The 17,911-nt window shown below is 41.8% G+C and overlaps 1 protein-coding gene across 4 annotated transcripts in view; it reads right to left on the bottom strand.

Moving 5' to 3' along the window:
- The window catches only part of NLGN4X (neuroligin 4 X-linked), a 423,295-nt gene that overhangs the window by 310,633 nt on the left and 94,751 nt on the right, over positions 1 to 17,911 (bottom strand). For all 4 annotated transcript variants that reach the window (XM_033949828.1, XM_033949831.1, XM_033949830.1 and 1 more), the window contains one exon: positions 9,297 to 10,049. In XM_033949828.1, coding sequence (XP_033805719.1) covers positions 9,297 to 9,768 — 472 coding nt within the window. In that variant the 5' untranslated portion in view covers positions 9,769 to 10,049. The remainder of the gene's footprint in view (positions 1 to 9,296; positions 10,050 to 17,911) is intronic.

The following is a 17,911-nucleotide window of genomic DNA, read 5'->3' as shown; positions in this document are numbered from 1 at the left end:
ACTCCTAATACTGTGCTGAGAACATCTCAATGTTTGTGAGACACTTGACTATTTCTGAGCCGTAAGTCCTTCCATTGAGTCCAAGCTTGATTTAAAGTCCTTATATAGAGAGTGCATTGGGGATAAATAGCAGAGATAGTAGCAGATGTATTTACAGATATAAAGTGGACAATGGGATTAACAGACAACAAAAGGTATTTGGCAGCATTGTATTTGACAATAGATGCACCTGTATATCCTTGGATATGAGATCCATCAGGTATAGTAATAGTGAAATTTGTGAACCTGATATAGCTATTCAGAGTTAAGGTCAATGTATCCATATAGGGATTTCTCATTCTTGGTATAACTGGTATTCTCAAAACACAAAACCATGGATATAGCTGTAATAGTAGACACTGTGAATTATCATTGGTTCCTTACTGGGTAACAATATCACAATGAATATCAGTAATACTAAGAGTATATGGGTGTTCAGCGGGTGACTCCAGGAATGGGGGTAACATTCCTGCTGTAAACCATGATACAGTGAGTTATTATCCCAAAAGGATGCTTCAATATCTCTCTTAACTTTAGATTCTACTTTTATATGCAAAATAGCTCCAAATACATCAGCAATCAATGTGTTCAATATGATTAGTCTACAATACAATCTGTATCACCCAGCAGATTTGATCTGAGATAATTGCTTCTATATCGATAGTGTTTTCCCTAGGGTAGATAGTAAGGGCTATAGTGGAAATAGATAATGGGGTAGTTGGAGGAGTCGGGGTAGTACATTTTTACCACTGGGCAGGGAGCTAACAGTATGAGTGGTCCCTCCTTATATGGGCTGAGATTGTGATACCTTTATCACAGTTGACACAGGCTTAGCTGTGAAGTAGTTAGGGGACTGCTTATATGGAAGCCTAGTAATGGCTGAAATTTGCTAGCGGAAGTCAAGCTTTTGTTGCTATGACAATGGGCACGATCTGTGTTTTCATCTAGGGTAGGAGTCTGCAATGTTAATTCTCTAACCATATGTTTTAAGCCTGGAACCTGGCTTGCTTATATTTTCAAAGCTGCAATCTGAATTTGCATTTGGTTTTCTTGAGCTATTTGCTGCTGTACCTGCTCTTTCTGATGGTAACATGCAAGAATTCTGTGTTACCAAAAACTCTTTCCTGCTCTATCATAGCACATTCTTTCTCTTTTGCTTGTAATCTATCCTTCAATTCTGCATTTTCCTTTAACATTTTCTTACATATGGAGTAAGTTAATCGAAGACAAGCCACATTCCTTTTAAGCTCTGACTTGACTAAATATAATTTGATGGTGATGTCATCAGTTACACAAGACGTCCAATGGTTACACTCAGAGGAGACTACATACTGCTTAAATAAAGTGGGGGTGATCTACACCTAGAATATTGGGTTTAAGTGTGGCACCCTCAGAATCAGTTTTCTTCTTACGCCAGAACATTGTTATGCACTAAAAATTCACTAATCCACATTTTGGTATAGTGGATGAGCTGGGAAAGTCTCTGTTTATTAAAAATGCTCTCTTTAATGGACAAGAGAGGTATTGTTATTGATTCTTCACTTACATTTAATAACTAAACTCGCTTATTAAAAAGTGTTTTTTTTCAGCCTCCGTGCACTGAGAAGAGAGAGCACTTTTTCACCAACAACACTTCTCTGTATTGGTTCAATCAATCATTTTGTCAAGGTTGGATTACTGCAACTCAGTGCATTTGGGTCTTTCAAAGGTCAGTCTGCAGAGACTTCAATTAATACAGAACACTGCAGCTATTTTTATTTTCTGTAAGAGTAAATTTGACCACGTAACCCCTCTGCTCAAGGAATTACATTGGTTTTCAGTGTATCTCAGAATTAAATTTAACTAACTAAACTAAACTAAACCTTAAGTTTAAATACCGCATCCGCTCCATAATTATAGATCCTATATTATAATTAAGATCCTATTTGGCATTTTCGCTACTTTGATTCCTTTAGACTGGAATGTTCATAGATCTCATCTTGCCAGAAGTTCTCAAAAATAAAAACATTACATGTCTCTCTCTCAGTGGTAAAAACAGAACCTTTAAGAGATTTAGTCATTCTTTTGCTTTTAAATTAACCGAATTCTGGAATGCTTTACCACTTACATTAAGAAGTTTAGGTTCTTTTGCTTTATTCCAGAAAGTTCTGAAAACTTTTTTGTTTGGAAATTAACTATTTCAATCTACTTTTCCTTGTCAAGTTTATGTATTACATTATTGTTAACCTAGTCGAGCTCCTCTCGGTTGATGACTCGGTCTATAAAGCTAAGTTTTAGTTTAGTTTATAAATTTTATGGGTGTTCAGTAGAGAGTACTGGTATAAAGACCATGCCTAAACTATGCCTAAACCACAAAGTAGGTACCAGCCTTTAACAGGGTGGAAGTTTAGGAGGAAATACAGTTTTGTTAGAAGATTAGAGAGATGCTAGGTACTAGTTCCAGCACACTTTAAACTATGGGCTCCTTTTACTAAGGTGTGCTAGCGGTTTTAGCGCGTGCTAGACGCTAACGCCTCCTTAGAGCTTGCGTTAGTATTTTTTGTTTAGCAGGGGGCTTACACGTGCTAATCTTCAGCACGTGCTAAAAACACTAGCGCACCTTAGTAAAAGGCGCCCTATGTCTTCTCCAAGGTACATACAGGCAGAAAAAATAGAAATAAAAAGGTCACAGCAATAGTAAATTAAGTTTGATTATAAGAAAAGATGTGTGGTGGCTAGTACCACTTAGTACCAATGGGGATTTTATGATTGAAACAAAAAATTTAATTTTCTATAAAACAGCCCAATACAATTTTAATACTAATTTCAGTTTTCCTATAAAACAGCACAATACCAATTCAATATTAATTTAACTCTTAGGAAGACAATTTTATCTTGTGCACTATTAACCTTAGCCACATATCGCCACCAATAAAAATGCAACTTGAGTTACAAAGGCAGTACTAAACCTTTAAACGTCCTCTAAGCTTTAAATTCCTGCATTACTTTTGGGTCAGCTACTTCCCAAGGAATTTCAGCCTGCGGGACATCTTCCTTCTGGGTCCTAGGCATTGCCCAAGAGGTTTCATCCTATGGTCTGTCTCTACCGTGTTTCCCCGAAAATAAGACCTACCCCCAAAATAAGCCCTAGTCCCGGGATTTGACGGCAATTCTTCAACCCGCCCCCCACCACCGCGCAGCTGAACCTCTGCTAACCTTCCATCCTTCCCTCCCCGCCGACAGCGAGCGAGCCCTACCTTCAGTCGAGCAGCGTCAGGCCCGCAGCATTCTAAACAGACTGATTGGCCTTTTCTATTGGAGATTTCACTCTGCTGCGTTACTCATGACATCATCAGTAATGCGGCAGAGTGAAATCCCCAATGGACAAGGGCAGGCAAGAGTAAGGGAAAGCAGCGAGAAATATCTCCGCTCACCCCTCTGACATCAGCCAGGCACTGATCCAGAGCTTCCCCTTAAAAGGGGAGGAGCCAACGGCGCTCAGCCATTCGGCAAGCATTGAAGGCGAGCGTTAAAGGCGCTCGCCTTAGTGAGAGCACCTTCAGAAGGGGTAAGTCACTGCACGAACAGCAGACACAGAGGACACCAGCAACAGACACAGAGGACACCAGCAGCTATGGAAGCAGCAGATAGAAGCAGGAAGATGAGCTACCCAGTTTTCTGCACCGTGTGCCATATGTATGACTACCTCCCCTCTAGGAGGTGGTCTTATGTATGCACTTGGTGCGGAGAACTGAGAACCTGAAGAAACAAGTTAGACTCCTAAAGGGCAGAATATTGGAACTAGAAGCACTTCGAGAAGTGGAAGAGGAGGACTGAGATGCAGAGAACGTCAAAACAGAGGAAACCATTGAGGATGAAGTCCGGAAGCTGGAGAAGTTCATCGAGGAGGCACACAGGGAGGCTGTGGAAAATCACCAGCAACAGTGGATCTACCTAGATATACCTACAGGGAGTGAGGATCACCCAGAGAACAGCCATATGGAAATAATGGGTGACACAGCAGCAAGATCTGGAAGCAGCGGAACAAACCCACAAGAAGATGAGTCTGGTGTAAGCCAACGTCAGGATGAGGGAAGATGGAATTACATGGAGGACTCGGACCTACAGCTGGAGAGATGGGCACACACCAGGGACACGGACCTGCGCCTAGAGAGGCAAGAGAAGATAGAGAGGACAGCAATCGTGGGGGACTTCATCATCAGACAAGTCAACAGCCACATAGCAGGAGGAAGACAGGATAGGCTGGTGACCTGCCTACTGGGAGCCAAGGTAGAAGACATAGTGAGCCACATCGACAGGATCATCGACAGCATGGAAGATTAAGATATGGTGGTGATAATCCATGTAAGGACAAACAACGTGAGCAACAGGAAATACAAAAGGGAACTACTGAAGGATCAGTTCCAGATGCTAGGAAAGAAGCTGAAGACCAGAACACAGAGGGTAGCATTCTCAGAGATCCTGCCAGTACCCAGGGCTGATGAGAGAAGGCAGATGGAGCTGAAAGCAGTCAACGCATGGATGCGACAGTGATGTGAGGAAGAATGATTCCACTTCGTGCGCAACTGGACGACATTCTGGGGGAAGAGCAAGCTATTCAGGAAGGATGGACTCCACCTCAGTGGAGACGGAATGAGGCTACTTGCAAGCAACATCAAGAGAGAAATTGAGAAGTTTTTAAACTAGGAAGAAGGTGAAAGCCGACAGTCAACTGAAAGTTGATGGTTCGGGAACCGGTAAACCCTCAGGATACCGTGCAAGAAGTTAGCGGGGAAGACGCAAGAGAGAAGAAAGTGCAAGAAAGTAACATGCCGCAAACTCAAATATATATACACAAAAGCAAAGTAGTCTAAGGAACAAGATGGGTGAATTAGAAACTATGGCACAAAAAGAGAACCTTGACATCATTGGCATCACGGAAACATGGTGGAATGAGGAAAACGTATGGGACACTGTGCTACTGGGATACAAGCTATATCGCAGAGACAGAATGGGTCAAAAAGGTGGGGGTATTATCCTGTACGTCAAAGAGGGAATAGTCTGCTGGAAAGAACACGCCGGAAACAAAGAATAAGTTAGAATCCCTATGGGTCAAAACTTCGGGAACAAATGGAATGGAAATGAAGATCGGCGTCTACTACCAACCCCCAGGGCAGTCCGAATAAATTGATGAAGAAATGACGGATGAGATTAAACCCAATGCAAGGGAGGAAATGCAGTTATTATGGGTGCCTTCAATTACCCAGGGATAGACTGTAACCTAGGCGCATCCAGCTGCAGTAGGGAAACCAAGTTCCTGGATGCAGTAGGCGATTGCTTCCTGGAACAACTTGTCAAGGAAAACACGAGAGGAAATGCAAATCTGGACTTAATTCTAAATGGACTATGAGGACCGGCGCAAGATGTAGGAAGTAGAAGGGACGCTGGGAAGCAGTGATCACAATATGATCTGCTTCAACCTGGACACGGGGGTGAAACAATGATCCAGAACGATGGCCATGGCGCTGAACTTCTGAAAAGGGAATTATGAAGGGATGAGGGAATTACGAAGGGAATTACGAAGGGATGAGGAATTACGAAGGGATGGTGGGGAAGAAGATTAAGAGGATAGGTGCTGTAAAAATGCTAGAGAAAGCGTGGTCCCTTTTTAAGGACACAGTCACCGAGGCGCAAAATCTATATAGACCGCATATCAACAAGGGATCCAAGAGGAAAAAGAACAAGGAACCGGCATGGCTCACTGTAGAGGCGAAGGAAGTGATCAGAGACAATAAAACTTAATTTAAGGAATGGAAAAGGTCAAGAACGGATAAAAACTGGAATAAGCACAAACATCAACGCAGGTGCCATAAGGCAGTAAAAGGGGCCAAAAGAGACTACGAGGAAAAAATAGCCAAGGAGGCGAAAAACTTCCATTTTTTCGATATATTAATGGGAAATGACCCACGAAGGAAGCGGTGGGACCATTGGATGACCATGGAATAAAGGGAGTGCTAAAGGAGGACAAAGCAATCACCGACAAACTGAACACATTTTTTGCATCTGTATTTACCGAAGAGGATATTAACAGCATACCGTAACCCATCAGGCTATATGCTAGAAACGAAGATGGGAAACTGACAGGGTTGACGGTCAGTCTAGAAGAGGTATGTAGGCAGATTGATAGGCTTACAAATGACAAATCCCCTGGACCGGATGGCATCCATCTGAGGTTAATCAAGGAACTGAAAGGGGTTACAGCTGAACTGCTTCAACTAATAACCAATCTGTCGATCAAATTGGGAAGGATTCCAGAAGATTGGAAAGTGGCGAATGTTATGCCGATCTTCAAGAAAGGTTTGAGGAGAGATCCGAGAAACTACAGGTCGGTGAGTCTGATCTCGGTACCATGAAAGATAGTAGAGGTGCTGATAAAGGACCACATCGTTGACCACCTTGATGGACACAATCTGATGAGAACCAGCCAGCAGCGATCCAGCAAAGGAAGATCTTGCTTGACAAACTTGCTGCACTTTTTTGAGGGAGTTAACAGGCAGATAGACAAAGGTGTTTGACAAGGTCCCACATGAACGACTAGTTCAAAAAATTGCAAGCCATGGGATTGAGGGTGAAAAACACTCATGAATCAAAAACTGGTTGGTCGATAGAGAGTGGGGGTAAATGGACAATACTTGGACTGGAAAAGAGTCACCAGTGGAGGGTTTGGTGCTTGGGCCTGTGATCTTCAACATATTTATAAACGACCTGGAAATTGGAATGATGAGCGAGGTGATTAAATCTGCAGATGATACAAAGTTATTCATAGTGAAGATGCAGGAGGATTGCGAAGACCTGCAACAGGACATAAACACACTCGAGAAATGGGCTGCGACATGGCAAATGAAGTTTAACGTGGCCAAGTGTAAGGTGATGAATGTTGGTAACAAAAATCTTGTACACAAATATAGGATGTCTGGTGCAGTACTCGGAGAGACCTACCAGGAAAGAGACTTGGGAGTACTAGTTGACAAGTCAATGAAGTCATCCGTGAAAATCACGGTGTCGGCAAAAAGGGCAAATAGAGTGCATGGAATGATTAAGAAGAGGATCAAGAACAGATCGGAGAAGGTTATCATGCCGCTGTACTGGGCCATGGTGCACCCTCACCTGGAGTCGCCGTACATGAAGAAGGACACGGTACTACTCGAAAGGGTCCAGAGAAGAGCTACTAAAATGGTTAAGGGGCTGGAGGAGTTGCCGTACAATGAAAGATTGGAGAAAGTGGGCCTCTTCTCCCTTGAAAAGAGGAGACTGAGAGGAGACATGATCGAAACATTCAAAATACTGAAGGGAATAGACTTAGTAGATAAAGACAGACAGTTCACACTCTCCAAGGTAGGGAGAACGAGAGGGCACTCTCTAAAGTTGAAAGGGGATAGATTCTATACAAACGTAAGGAAGTTCTTCTTCACTCAGAGAGTGGTAGAACACTGGTACGCTCTTCCGGAATCTGTTATAGGGGAAAACACCCTCCAGGGATTCAAGACAAAGTTGGACAACTTCCTGCTAAACTGGGATGTACACAGGTGAGACTGGACTCATTTAGAACACTGGTCTTTGACCTGGGGGCCACTGCATGAGCGCACTGCTGGTCACGATGGACCAGTAATCTGACCCAGCAGCGGCAATTCTTATGTTCTTATGGTACATGATCAGTTTGCTTAGTGAATCTAGCCCTAATTCAGGATTTGAATGGAAGTCCTTACCATCTACAAAATAGATGGTGGTAAGAGTTCATGTGTTAATTTTAAAATTACCACGTGGCTATTAATAAGAAAAGAAAAAAAACCCCACATTGCAGCCATTTTAAAGCTGCGCTAAAAATGGCCTCAGCATACAGGAAACCCTTGAGCTAAATATAGCGCAGCCCACATTTTAGCGTAGCTTTGTTAAAGGACCCCCCAAATGAATTAAAATATAACTATTGAGACAGACATGGAAAAGCCATTGCTTGCCCTGGACTGGTAGTATTGAATGTTGTTACTATTTGGGTTTTTGCCAGGTATATGTGACCTGGATTGGCCACTGTGGAAACAGGATACTGGGTTAGATGGGCAATTGGTCTGACCCAGTATGACTATTCTTATGTTTTTAAGTACATGTTTCAATATATTAATTTGAGGAATAAATAATAAATTAATAAAAAATAAGTAATAAATTAATAGTTTTAGTTATGGTAGGAAGGATGATGTTATTAGGAGTAAGAGAAAAGAAGTTCTCTTTCTCTTGGAAGAAATCCCAGAATGGGAAAAATTACTCCATAATCTTAGGCCTCTTCCTGCTTATTTAATTAAGGTTTAATCAAAGTTTAAGAAAAATTTTATATTTAACTATTAAATAACCATTTAGCTTTTCTAGTTTCATGTTTCAGTTGGTACATAATCCCCCTCTTCTACGAAACTGCGATAGCAGTTTCTAGCACAGGGAGCTGTGCTGAATGGCCCGCGCTGCTCCCGACACTCATAGGAACTCAATGAGCATCGGGAGCAGCGCGGGCCATTCTGCACGGCTCTCTGCGCTAAAAAACGCTAGCACGGTTTCGTAGAAGAGGGGGAATGCTGCATAAAAGTAAATTAATATTTTTAAGACTAATCATGATCCTACTGAACTCAAAATATTAAAATGTGTCATACTGCTCTATTTAATCCAAATAAATTAATCCATTTTATTTTTTTATTTTATGGGTATTCAATTATATTAACATAGAAAACTCAAAGAAAAACCAAATCACAAGACCAATAAAACAAACAGTTGCCATTTAAAATAAGCAATTTGCTTATTGCATGTCATTAATAGGATAAATCTATCCAACCTTCTTTTACTGCTATTAAAAAAGAGAGAGAGAGAGAGAGAGAAAGAAGAAATAGAAAATCAAAAATAAAAGTGCAACTACATAGTAGCCAAATGTTTGTTTTTTTCTGCAGGAATAATAGTGGCTTACACAGACATATTGGAATGTTATTTAGGTTAATAACAGAAGTTATTGATACTCAGAGGGAGGATCGATGAGACTTTACTGAGTGCTACATTCTTCCAGAAATTGGTAATACTCGACATCTGTATCTATGTATATATACCTACAGACATCTATGGATTGCAACTAAAAATTGATCATTTAAATTTCACATACTTGAAATAAAACTGCTTCTCAGATATCATTCTGTTTTAACATTTAAATCTTATTGTAAGCTATTTGTAGATGTTAAAAATGTACTTACCATCTTCAGTAGGTACATATATATTCAAATAAAGACAATCCTCATTTTGATCTTGTACATAAGAAACCACAGTATCCAAGTTGGCTGTAAACCAGACTGGCAGCATGTCATTAAGCAATGATCTTTCATCCAGGTACTGAGGACAGACAGCAGCAAACTGAGTGGCATTTTTCACTCCAGTCCAGGAAGATGGAGGTTCTGGAGGCTGGAATCTCCTCTCCCCAGTAGGAGGTGAGGCATAGGGCACGCCTAAGAATTGTTCTACAGGGCCTAGGATTTCATTGGGCAAGGGTGTTCTTGTGCCACGGATTTTACCATAATTTGTAGGTACAATTGGGTGCTGTGCTTGGCCATCAATGAGTGTAAATCGTACAGCAAGTGTAGTTATCCATATGAGGAAGTTTGAGTTCCACATGATACTGGCAGGGGTAAAAATCAAAGGTAGCCATAATAATTCCTTTAGCCTCGACATTGTTTACATCAACATCAGAAGGGTTCTCTCTCCCACAGTGATGGGGATTCCAAAATGAAGTGATCAGAAGAGTAACAAATCTGTTGATGTAATACTGAGCTCCTCAATATATAGACCATTAATAGATTCCAAATCCAATTTCATATAGACTGCAGGTTTCTTCTGGGCATTCCATCTTCAGATATCTATCCTGTTTTGCTTGCAGTGTCACTTTTTTCAGATCTTAAATTCTTCACCAAATGCAAGTATTCCCCACAAAGGATTAAAGTCAGTGGATCAACCTGCATATTAGAAGAGATGGACTATTTAAGAAAAATACTTTTAAAGGCAGGCATACGTTTCATAGCTTTTCCAAAGAGTATGTCGATATGAGCGCTGTGGACTAAATTCTATATATGGTACCTAAAAAACTGATGTGGCAAAAAAAATAACATTTAGCAATATTTTATAAAGGCACTCAAAGTTAGTAGCAATATATATAATAGCGTTTGGTGCTGAGAATCATGTTTAACTTTAGATATGAAAAAGAAAAATATCAACCCAAGTGATCAAAATATGCATTATAACATCCCTTATAATTAAATCACTTAATCAGATCAGTGCATATTTATTACCAATAAGTCATCCTAATTCAGGAAAAAGCCTCAGAAAAGGAGCCTACGCACAGTCTAATCATAGACCGGGGGAATCCACGTAGTTTGTATTGCTCCAAGCTCCAGTCATCGGCCACAAAAACCTGAATATTTTATTCACTATTTTTTTCTTTACTTTTAAATTTTTAAATTTTCCTTAAAAAACTTTAGATATGACCATTTAAAGCAACTGAAATGTGGAGCAAATCCTTACACCTAAATTAGGCAAAGATTCCCCCTCCCCCCCCCTTATTCTATAATCATGCCCACAAATTATTGGAACATCCCTAATCTATCTTGAATCCTTCCACAGTCATGATCCCTTTTGCAAACCTGTGTAACATTTACACACAGATCTCGCATCTAAAAATTAAGGCATAATTTTTAATTAATTCCTATTAGTAGCAATAATTGCTTGTTAAAATCCCAATTATCAGCACTAATTGGTTCATTATTCAATTAAATTGCACATGCGAATTAGGAGTGCAAGTTTATGCATTCAATTTTTAGCACTTTTTATAGAATTAGGCTGTGTATATATATAGATTGATTTAAAACAATAAAAAGGACAATTTTCCAAGCTATGTATATATATATAAATAAGGATCTACTGTATGCAAATGTTAGGATACCGAATGAGCCCTTACCACCTACAGATTTTCCCTCCCTTCCCTTCCCCCCCCCCTTTTACACAACCGCAATAGTGATTTTCAGCACAGGCTGGTGTACCGAATGTTCCGTGCTGCTCCTGACACTCATAGGAACTCTATAAGCGTTGGGAGCAGCACGGAGCATTCAGCATGCTGGCCTGTGCTAAAATAACACTATCGCAGTTCTGTAAAAGTGGGGTTAATGTTCCTAAAATTTCCTTTCTGTTAAATTTTCTCAATGCCTATACTTGTAGCTACATTGCGAGGAGTGAGTGTTTTGGGTGTTTTGGTCAGGAGTGGACAACGATGTGCATGGGCTACATTTTCAAATCTGTAGCTGGCTTTCACAAAGCAGCTGTAGAGGTTTCTGCTGCGGCCGGCGAGGTAAATGCTCCAGCGCTCATAGAATTTCTATGAGCGTCGGAGAATTTACCTCACCGGCCCATGGTAGAAACCTCTGTTGCGGCATTGTGTCTTCTTTTCTGTGAACTGCCTTCAGAAAATGCAAATACAAATGCCAGTGGATACTTTTTGATCTCAGTAGTTTTCAAAGTGAAAGGGTACATATTATAAACTGGACTATCAAAATCAATACTGATTATAACACTTTGCAGCCTGAACTACTACTACTACTTAACATTTCCATGGCACTGACAGACATACACAGTGCAGTACAACAACATATTTAAGAGACGGTCCCTGCTCAGTCAAGCTTACAGCCTAAACTTAGCAAACAATGGAGCTATTAGGGACTTAGGGAGTTACTCAGGGTGCTTAGGGTAAGGGGGTTATGAGTTAAATGCATTCTCAAAGAGGTGGGCTTTTACTCTGCATTTGAATAGTTCCAGGGATGGAGCTTGATGTACTGATCCAGGCAGTTTGTTCCAGGCGTATGGTACAGCTAGAGAGAAGACGTAGCCTAGAGCTGGCAGTAGAAGAGAAGGGTACAGATAGGAGATATTTTCTTGATGAATGGAGTTCTTGGAGAGGAATGTAGGAAGAGACAAGAGAGGAGATATACTGTATTGAGAAGCTGAAGAGTGAATATACTTGTACGTCAATAAGAGGAGTTTGAACTGTATATGGAAGTGGATGGGGAGCCAGTGATGTGACTTGAGGAAAGGGGTGACATGAGTATAGCAATTCTGGTGAAATTTAATGTAATCTAGTATTTCTGAGTCATGCTGTGCCTAAAGAGGTTCAAGGTGACTTACAATATAAGGAATTGTAGAATGAATATATTACAGCAGTTTGAGGAGGGCTGAGTTATGAATGGAGTAATGGGGAAGGAGAATGGAAGTTCTAATACTGCATTGGTATAACATTTGAATTAAGTATGAGATTTGGTAACATTAGATATTTCAGGTGTGTATGCTTTCAAAGAAGAGTTTTTAATTTTTTTTCAGAATCTTTTATATAATGTTTCCATCCTGTCATTTGGGAGGTTGTTCCAGGTCTTGGTGCCAAAGTAAGTGAAGAGGAAGTCAAATGTGCATTTCTATTTAATCTTTTTGGGAGATGGAAGGAGTAGTTGAAACTATTCCAGTTTTCTGGTTGGCGTCATTATTGCAGGAGCCATCTATATTCAAGTGCCTACTGAAGTTAAAATGTGGTCTATTTTTGTATAAGAACTTATGGTTTTGCTTGATGCCAAGCAGGCAGACCAGAGCGTTTCTGGTCAACCTGCCTTTTGAACTGAGTACTGATTCCCTGATGAAGCAGTGGGCAAAATGGGTTTGTTGGGATCAGTGTATTGAATCTAAGATTTCCCAACCATAAGATAAGTTATTTTGACATACATCGCTTTAGTAATCAATTTTTATGTACTTTTAAGAGTATATCTTCACTGGGGTTGAAGACCAATGATTACAGTACTGTCTAATCCAACTTAACAGCCATTTGGCTGGTTTGTAATGACAAGTACCGTATTTTCACGTAGATAACGCGCACCCGTGTAAAACGCGCACACGGGTATAGCGCGCGAAAAACACAAATCTATGTACAGAAATTTTTATATACCGCGCACACCCGTATACCGCGCATGCTGCCCGACTCTTCCGTCGCCGCCCGACTCTCCTTTCGCCCGCCCCGACTCTCCTCTGGCCACCCCGACTCTCCTTTCGCCCGCACCGACTCTCCTCTCCCCCTTGAAGTCCTGTTCCCACCCTGAAAGCCTGATGCCCCCCCCGACGTCCGATTCACACCCCCCCGCAGGACCGCTCACACCCCCACCGCGAAGGACCGCTCGCACGCACCCGCACCCCGAAGGACCGCTCGCACGCACTCCCACCCGCTCCCGCACCCCCACCCTGAAGGACCGCTCGCACCCCCACAGGCTCCCGACCTCCCCCCCATCATGTAGAAGCTCCTACCGGTGTCCTGCTGCTTCCTCTTGGCGGTCCCGACTCCCCGACACGATCGGGGCAAGAGGGAGCTCAAGCCCTCTTGCCCCAGCCAACCGCGGCACCCCCGACATGATCGGGGTAAGAGGGAGCTCAAGCCCTCTTGCCCCAGCCAACAGCGGCACCCCCGACACGATCGGGGCAAGAGGGAGCTCAAGCCCTCTTGCCCCTCCGACTCCCAGACACGATCGGGGCAAGAGGGAGCTCAAGCCCTCTTGCCCCAGCCAACCGCGGCACACCCGACATGATCGGGGCAAGAGGGAGCTCAAGCCCTCTTGCCCCAGTCAACCACAGCACCCCCGACACGATCGGGGCAAGAGGGAGCTCAAGCCCTCTTGCCCCCCCGACTCCCTGACACGATCGGGGCAAAAGGGAGCCCAAGCCCTCTTGCCCCGCCGACTCCCCAACTCCCCGACAATATAGGGCCAGGAGGGAGCCCAAGTCCTCCTGGCCCTGGCGACCCCCCCCCCCGCTAGTTGTTCGGGCCAGGAGGGAGCCCAAACCCTCCTGGCCACGCGACCCCCTACCCCCACCCCGCACTACATTACGGGCAGGACGGATCCCAGGCCCTCCTGCCCTCGATGCAAACCCCCCTCCCAACGACCGCCCCCCCAAAAAACCTCCGACTGTCCCCCCAGCCGACCCACGACCCCCCTGGCCAACCCCCATGACCCCCCCACCCCCCTTCCCCGTACCTTTGTGTAGTTGGCCGGACAGACGGGAGTCAAACCCGCCTGTCCGGCAGGCAGCCAATGACGGAATGAGGCCAGATTGGCCCATTCGTCCCAAAGCTCCGCCTACTGGTGGGGCCTAAGGCACCTGGGCCAATCAGAATAGGCCCTGGAGCCTTAGGTCCCTCCTGGGGGCGGGGCCTTGGGCACATGGTCGGGTTAGTTTAATCAGAGCTGATAACAAGGTTAGTTGGCTTAATAATTCCCATAAATTAAAATTGCTAGGTAGGCACCTACTGATTTAGTCATGGTTAAGTTCAGATCAAGGGAAATCTTGGATGTGTTTTCCATGTAGGTACCTAAATTGGACATAGGCATCAATATTTAGACCATGAAAACCATCACATTTCCTAGAGTTCTTTCCACTTGTGCTTTCTTTTTAAATAATATAGTTCTACCAATTTCCCTCTTGTTCCAGTTTGGACATTTGTTTTGTCAAGTCTATGTAAGACAAACCTCCACTTGTATTTTTAAATATATGTACTTTTAAATTTTTTTGATGTACACTGCCTTGAAATCTGATTTTACAGTATAACAAAGTTTTAATAATAATAAACTTGAAGTACATTTAAGGTTTTGACACCTAATGGCATCTAAGTACAATTTAGTTGCCACGGCACAATTCTATAAACGGTGCCTAACCGAAGATTGTCATCCTCTATGCATTGTGTTCTTCGGTACCTAATTTTTAGGTATTGTTTATAGAAATTGGACCATAATGATTTTATCCTGTATGTTTAGAGGTGTGATGATGGAATTTTGAGTTCCCTGGAAGTCCTAGGGATCCCTACAAGTATTTTGAGTCCTCTAAATTTTCACACAAGGAAGTTAAATATGGTTGTGTGGTTAAAATTAATGAAAATGAAAAAAATAAATAGCAAAATAGTAACATGCAATGCAAAATATTTCAATATTTTTTGCTGCAGATATGAGGCAATGCCTGGACTTAAGATCTGCCTGCAATAGTTAAAAAAAAACATTCACCCTCATTTACCTACTAACTCATTCTACAAACTTGTGCATCCAAATTAATGCCTTGCATGCAAATTTATACATACAATATGTAGAATGTCAGTTGTGTTCACAACATAAATACTTACATATTAAGTCTAATAGAACAGAAAGAGTACCTGCATTTAATAATTGTCAACTGCTTTGACTGTACCACAGAAAGGCAAGATATCAAATCCCATTACCCTTAACCCTTAATAATTGGCTGTTAATTGTAGTTAGCCAGTTATTGATTTAGATTGATTTTAATCAGCACTAATTAGCACCAACTAGCAGTTGTGCACACAGCTGTACTTAGGCCTAAATTCACTAAGGGCATGGATTGGATCCGATCCGTGAGGGATCTGATCCAATCTGTGTCTGGGGGGCTGGTTCACGAATCGCCCTCATGCAAATGAGGATGATTGGAATCATGCCCCCAACTGCCTGCCCGGATCACCCTATAGCAATCCCAACGCATACGCAGACTATCTGTAGATGGTCTGTGCATGCGCTGGCCCTCCGTGCCCGGCAGAGCTTAATTTTACTTTTTTTTACTATTTTTACTTTTTCATGAGCTCGTGGTTTTAATCTGCGAGTTAAAACCACGGGTTTGCCAGTGGGGAAGGACAGGAAAATCGGGTAAGAATCAGGGCAGGAGAATCAGGCAGGAGATTCAGAGCAGAGCAGGGCGGCAGGAGAATCGCAGCTTGAGTTGGGACAGAGAGCAGGTGATTCGGGACAGAGCAGGGCACAAGTTTATTATTATTATTCCAAGTTTCCAAGTTTATTAGAAAAATTTGATTAATCGCCTATCACATTTCCTAGGCGATGTACAATCTCATAAAAAATCAGTTAGGGTGACAAATATAACAAACAATATAATTACAGACATTACTATACATAATTTCTACATATCATTTCGAAGCAAAGGAAGGTTTATTAAAGGGTTACAATCATTATTAATTTAATTTAATTACATTTAAGGAAAAAACGATAGGAGGGGTAACAAATAAAATTTATATTTAATATATAGAATAAAAAGGAAATATATAGAATAAAAAGTAAAAAAGTTTTAGGACATAAAATTTATACATTAAAAGCATCATTAAAAAGGAAGCTCTTAAGTTTAGATTTAAATTTATCTAGGTTCCTTTCCTCTCGAAGAAAAAGTGGGAGATCATTCCAAGATTGAGGAGCTGTTATTGAGAACATGGTGTGGCGCCTAGTATTGATTACTTTCAGTGAGGGTATTGTCAATAAGTGTTGATGCTGTGATCTTAACTGTCTCGAAGTTTGATAGGGAATTAAAACTCTAAAAATAAAAGCGGGGGTTTTAAATAATAATGATTTAAATGTAAGCAGACATATTTTAAATAAAATTCGATGTGTAACTGGGAGCCAATGTGCTTTTTTGAGGAGTGGAGAGACATGATCGAATTTTTTGGCTTTGTAAATTATTTTAACAGAGGCGTTCTGAATAATTTGTAGACGTCTGATTTCTTTCTGCGATATACCTTTAAATAAAGCACTACAATAATCAATTTTGGAAATTACTAATGAATGAATTAAAATATTCAGAGATTTAGCACATAAAAATTTTGCCACTGAACGAATTTGACAGAGTCGATAGAAAGTAGATTTGACCACATAACTTATGTGATCATGATACAAGAGAATCACAGCTTCAGGGCAGAGAGCAGGAGATTTGGGGCAGAGCAGTCGGAAATGATGTGAACGACTGGTCCCCAGCAGTCGCTTGTTTGCTGATCAGCCAGCCCAGTTGGTGTTGCTTTTCTTTTTTTTTAAGTGAATCGCTGCCTACCTACATTTCAATGCTGTTTCCCCTCATTTGCATGCGCAGATCGGAGGAAGATCAGGGCAGAGGTTAGTGAATTGGGTCGGAGGGAAATTAAGTTGCAAAGTGGTCGCTAAGTGGTCGGATCTAGCCTCTAGTCACTATTCTAGATGTTGCACACACAAATTCTATTATGTCCAAATTCTAACAGGATGTGGACATGAAAGAGGCATGGAGATCAGGGCTATGCCTAGGAGTTAAACATGCAAGATACAATATAAGGAGTTATGGCCCATAGTCTCTAAAAGGTGCCCAAGTTAAGTCCAAAACACCATTTAAAATGGTACTATATTTTAATAAATTTCAAGATGCCTAAGAAAAGCAGTGCCGGAATCGTGCCTCCAGAGATGCATACTGACACCTAATGCCACTATAGGCATGGCTAACACTGGAAATGATGGTAGGCATCGATAGGCACTTCTGCAGGCACGATTCATGTCAAAAGTAGGTGCCGGAAATGTAGGCCTTTGAAACCCTGGCCTACATTTCCGCTGCCTACCTTTTCCAGAGACGCAATTCTCTGATTGCCACATGATCAGTGACTGCTTTAAGGTGGCTGCTGACAGAAGCACCATTTAGAGAATCCAGGCCTATGTGCCTAACTGCGGTTAGAAATGAGCATTTACTCCATCCTTTGTCATGGCATAAGTGCTTGTGCCTAAAATTAGGTGTGAAACTACATACTTATGCTATTAGAATATTAACACTTAGAAGCATAACTGTGACAGTCATGTGTGTAAATGCAAGGAACACACACAGGGGGAGACACAGGGGTGGGGAATGGGCATGTCCAAATTTTATGAGTGTAACTTACAGAGTACTGTAAATTAATGTATAAAGTGCAGCATTGAGACACATGCATTTATGTCTTCTATTGATC

The sequence above is a fragment of the Geotrypetes seraphini genome, chromosome 6, assembly GCF_902459505.1.
Source record: "Geotrypetes seraphini chromosome 6, aGeoSer1.1, whole genome shotgun sequence".
In the NCBI taxonomy this organism is placed as follows: Eukaryota; Metazoa; Chordata; class Amphibia; order Gymnophiona; family Dermophiidae; genus Geotrypetes; species Geotrypetes seraphini.
Note: the sequence above shows the minus strand (reverse complement) of the source record. Positions and strands in the feature narration are given on the sequence as shown.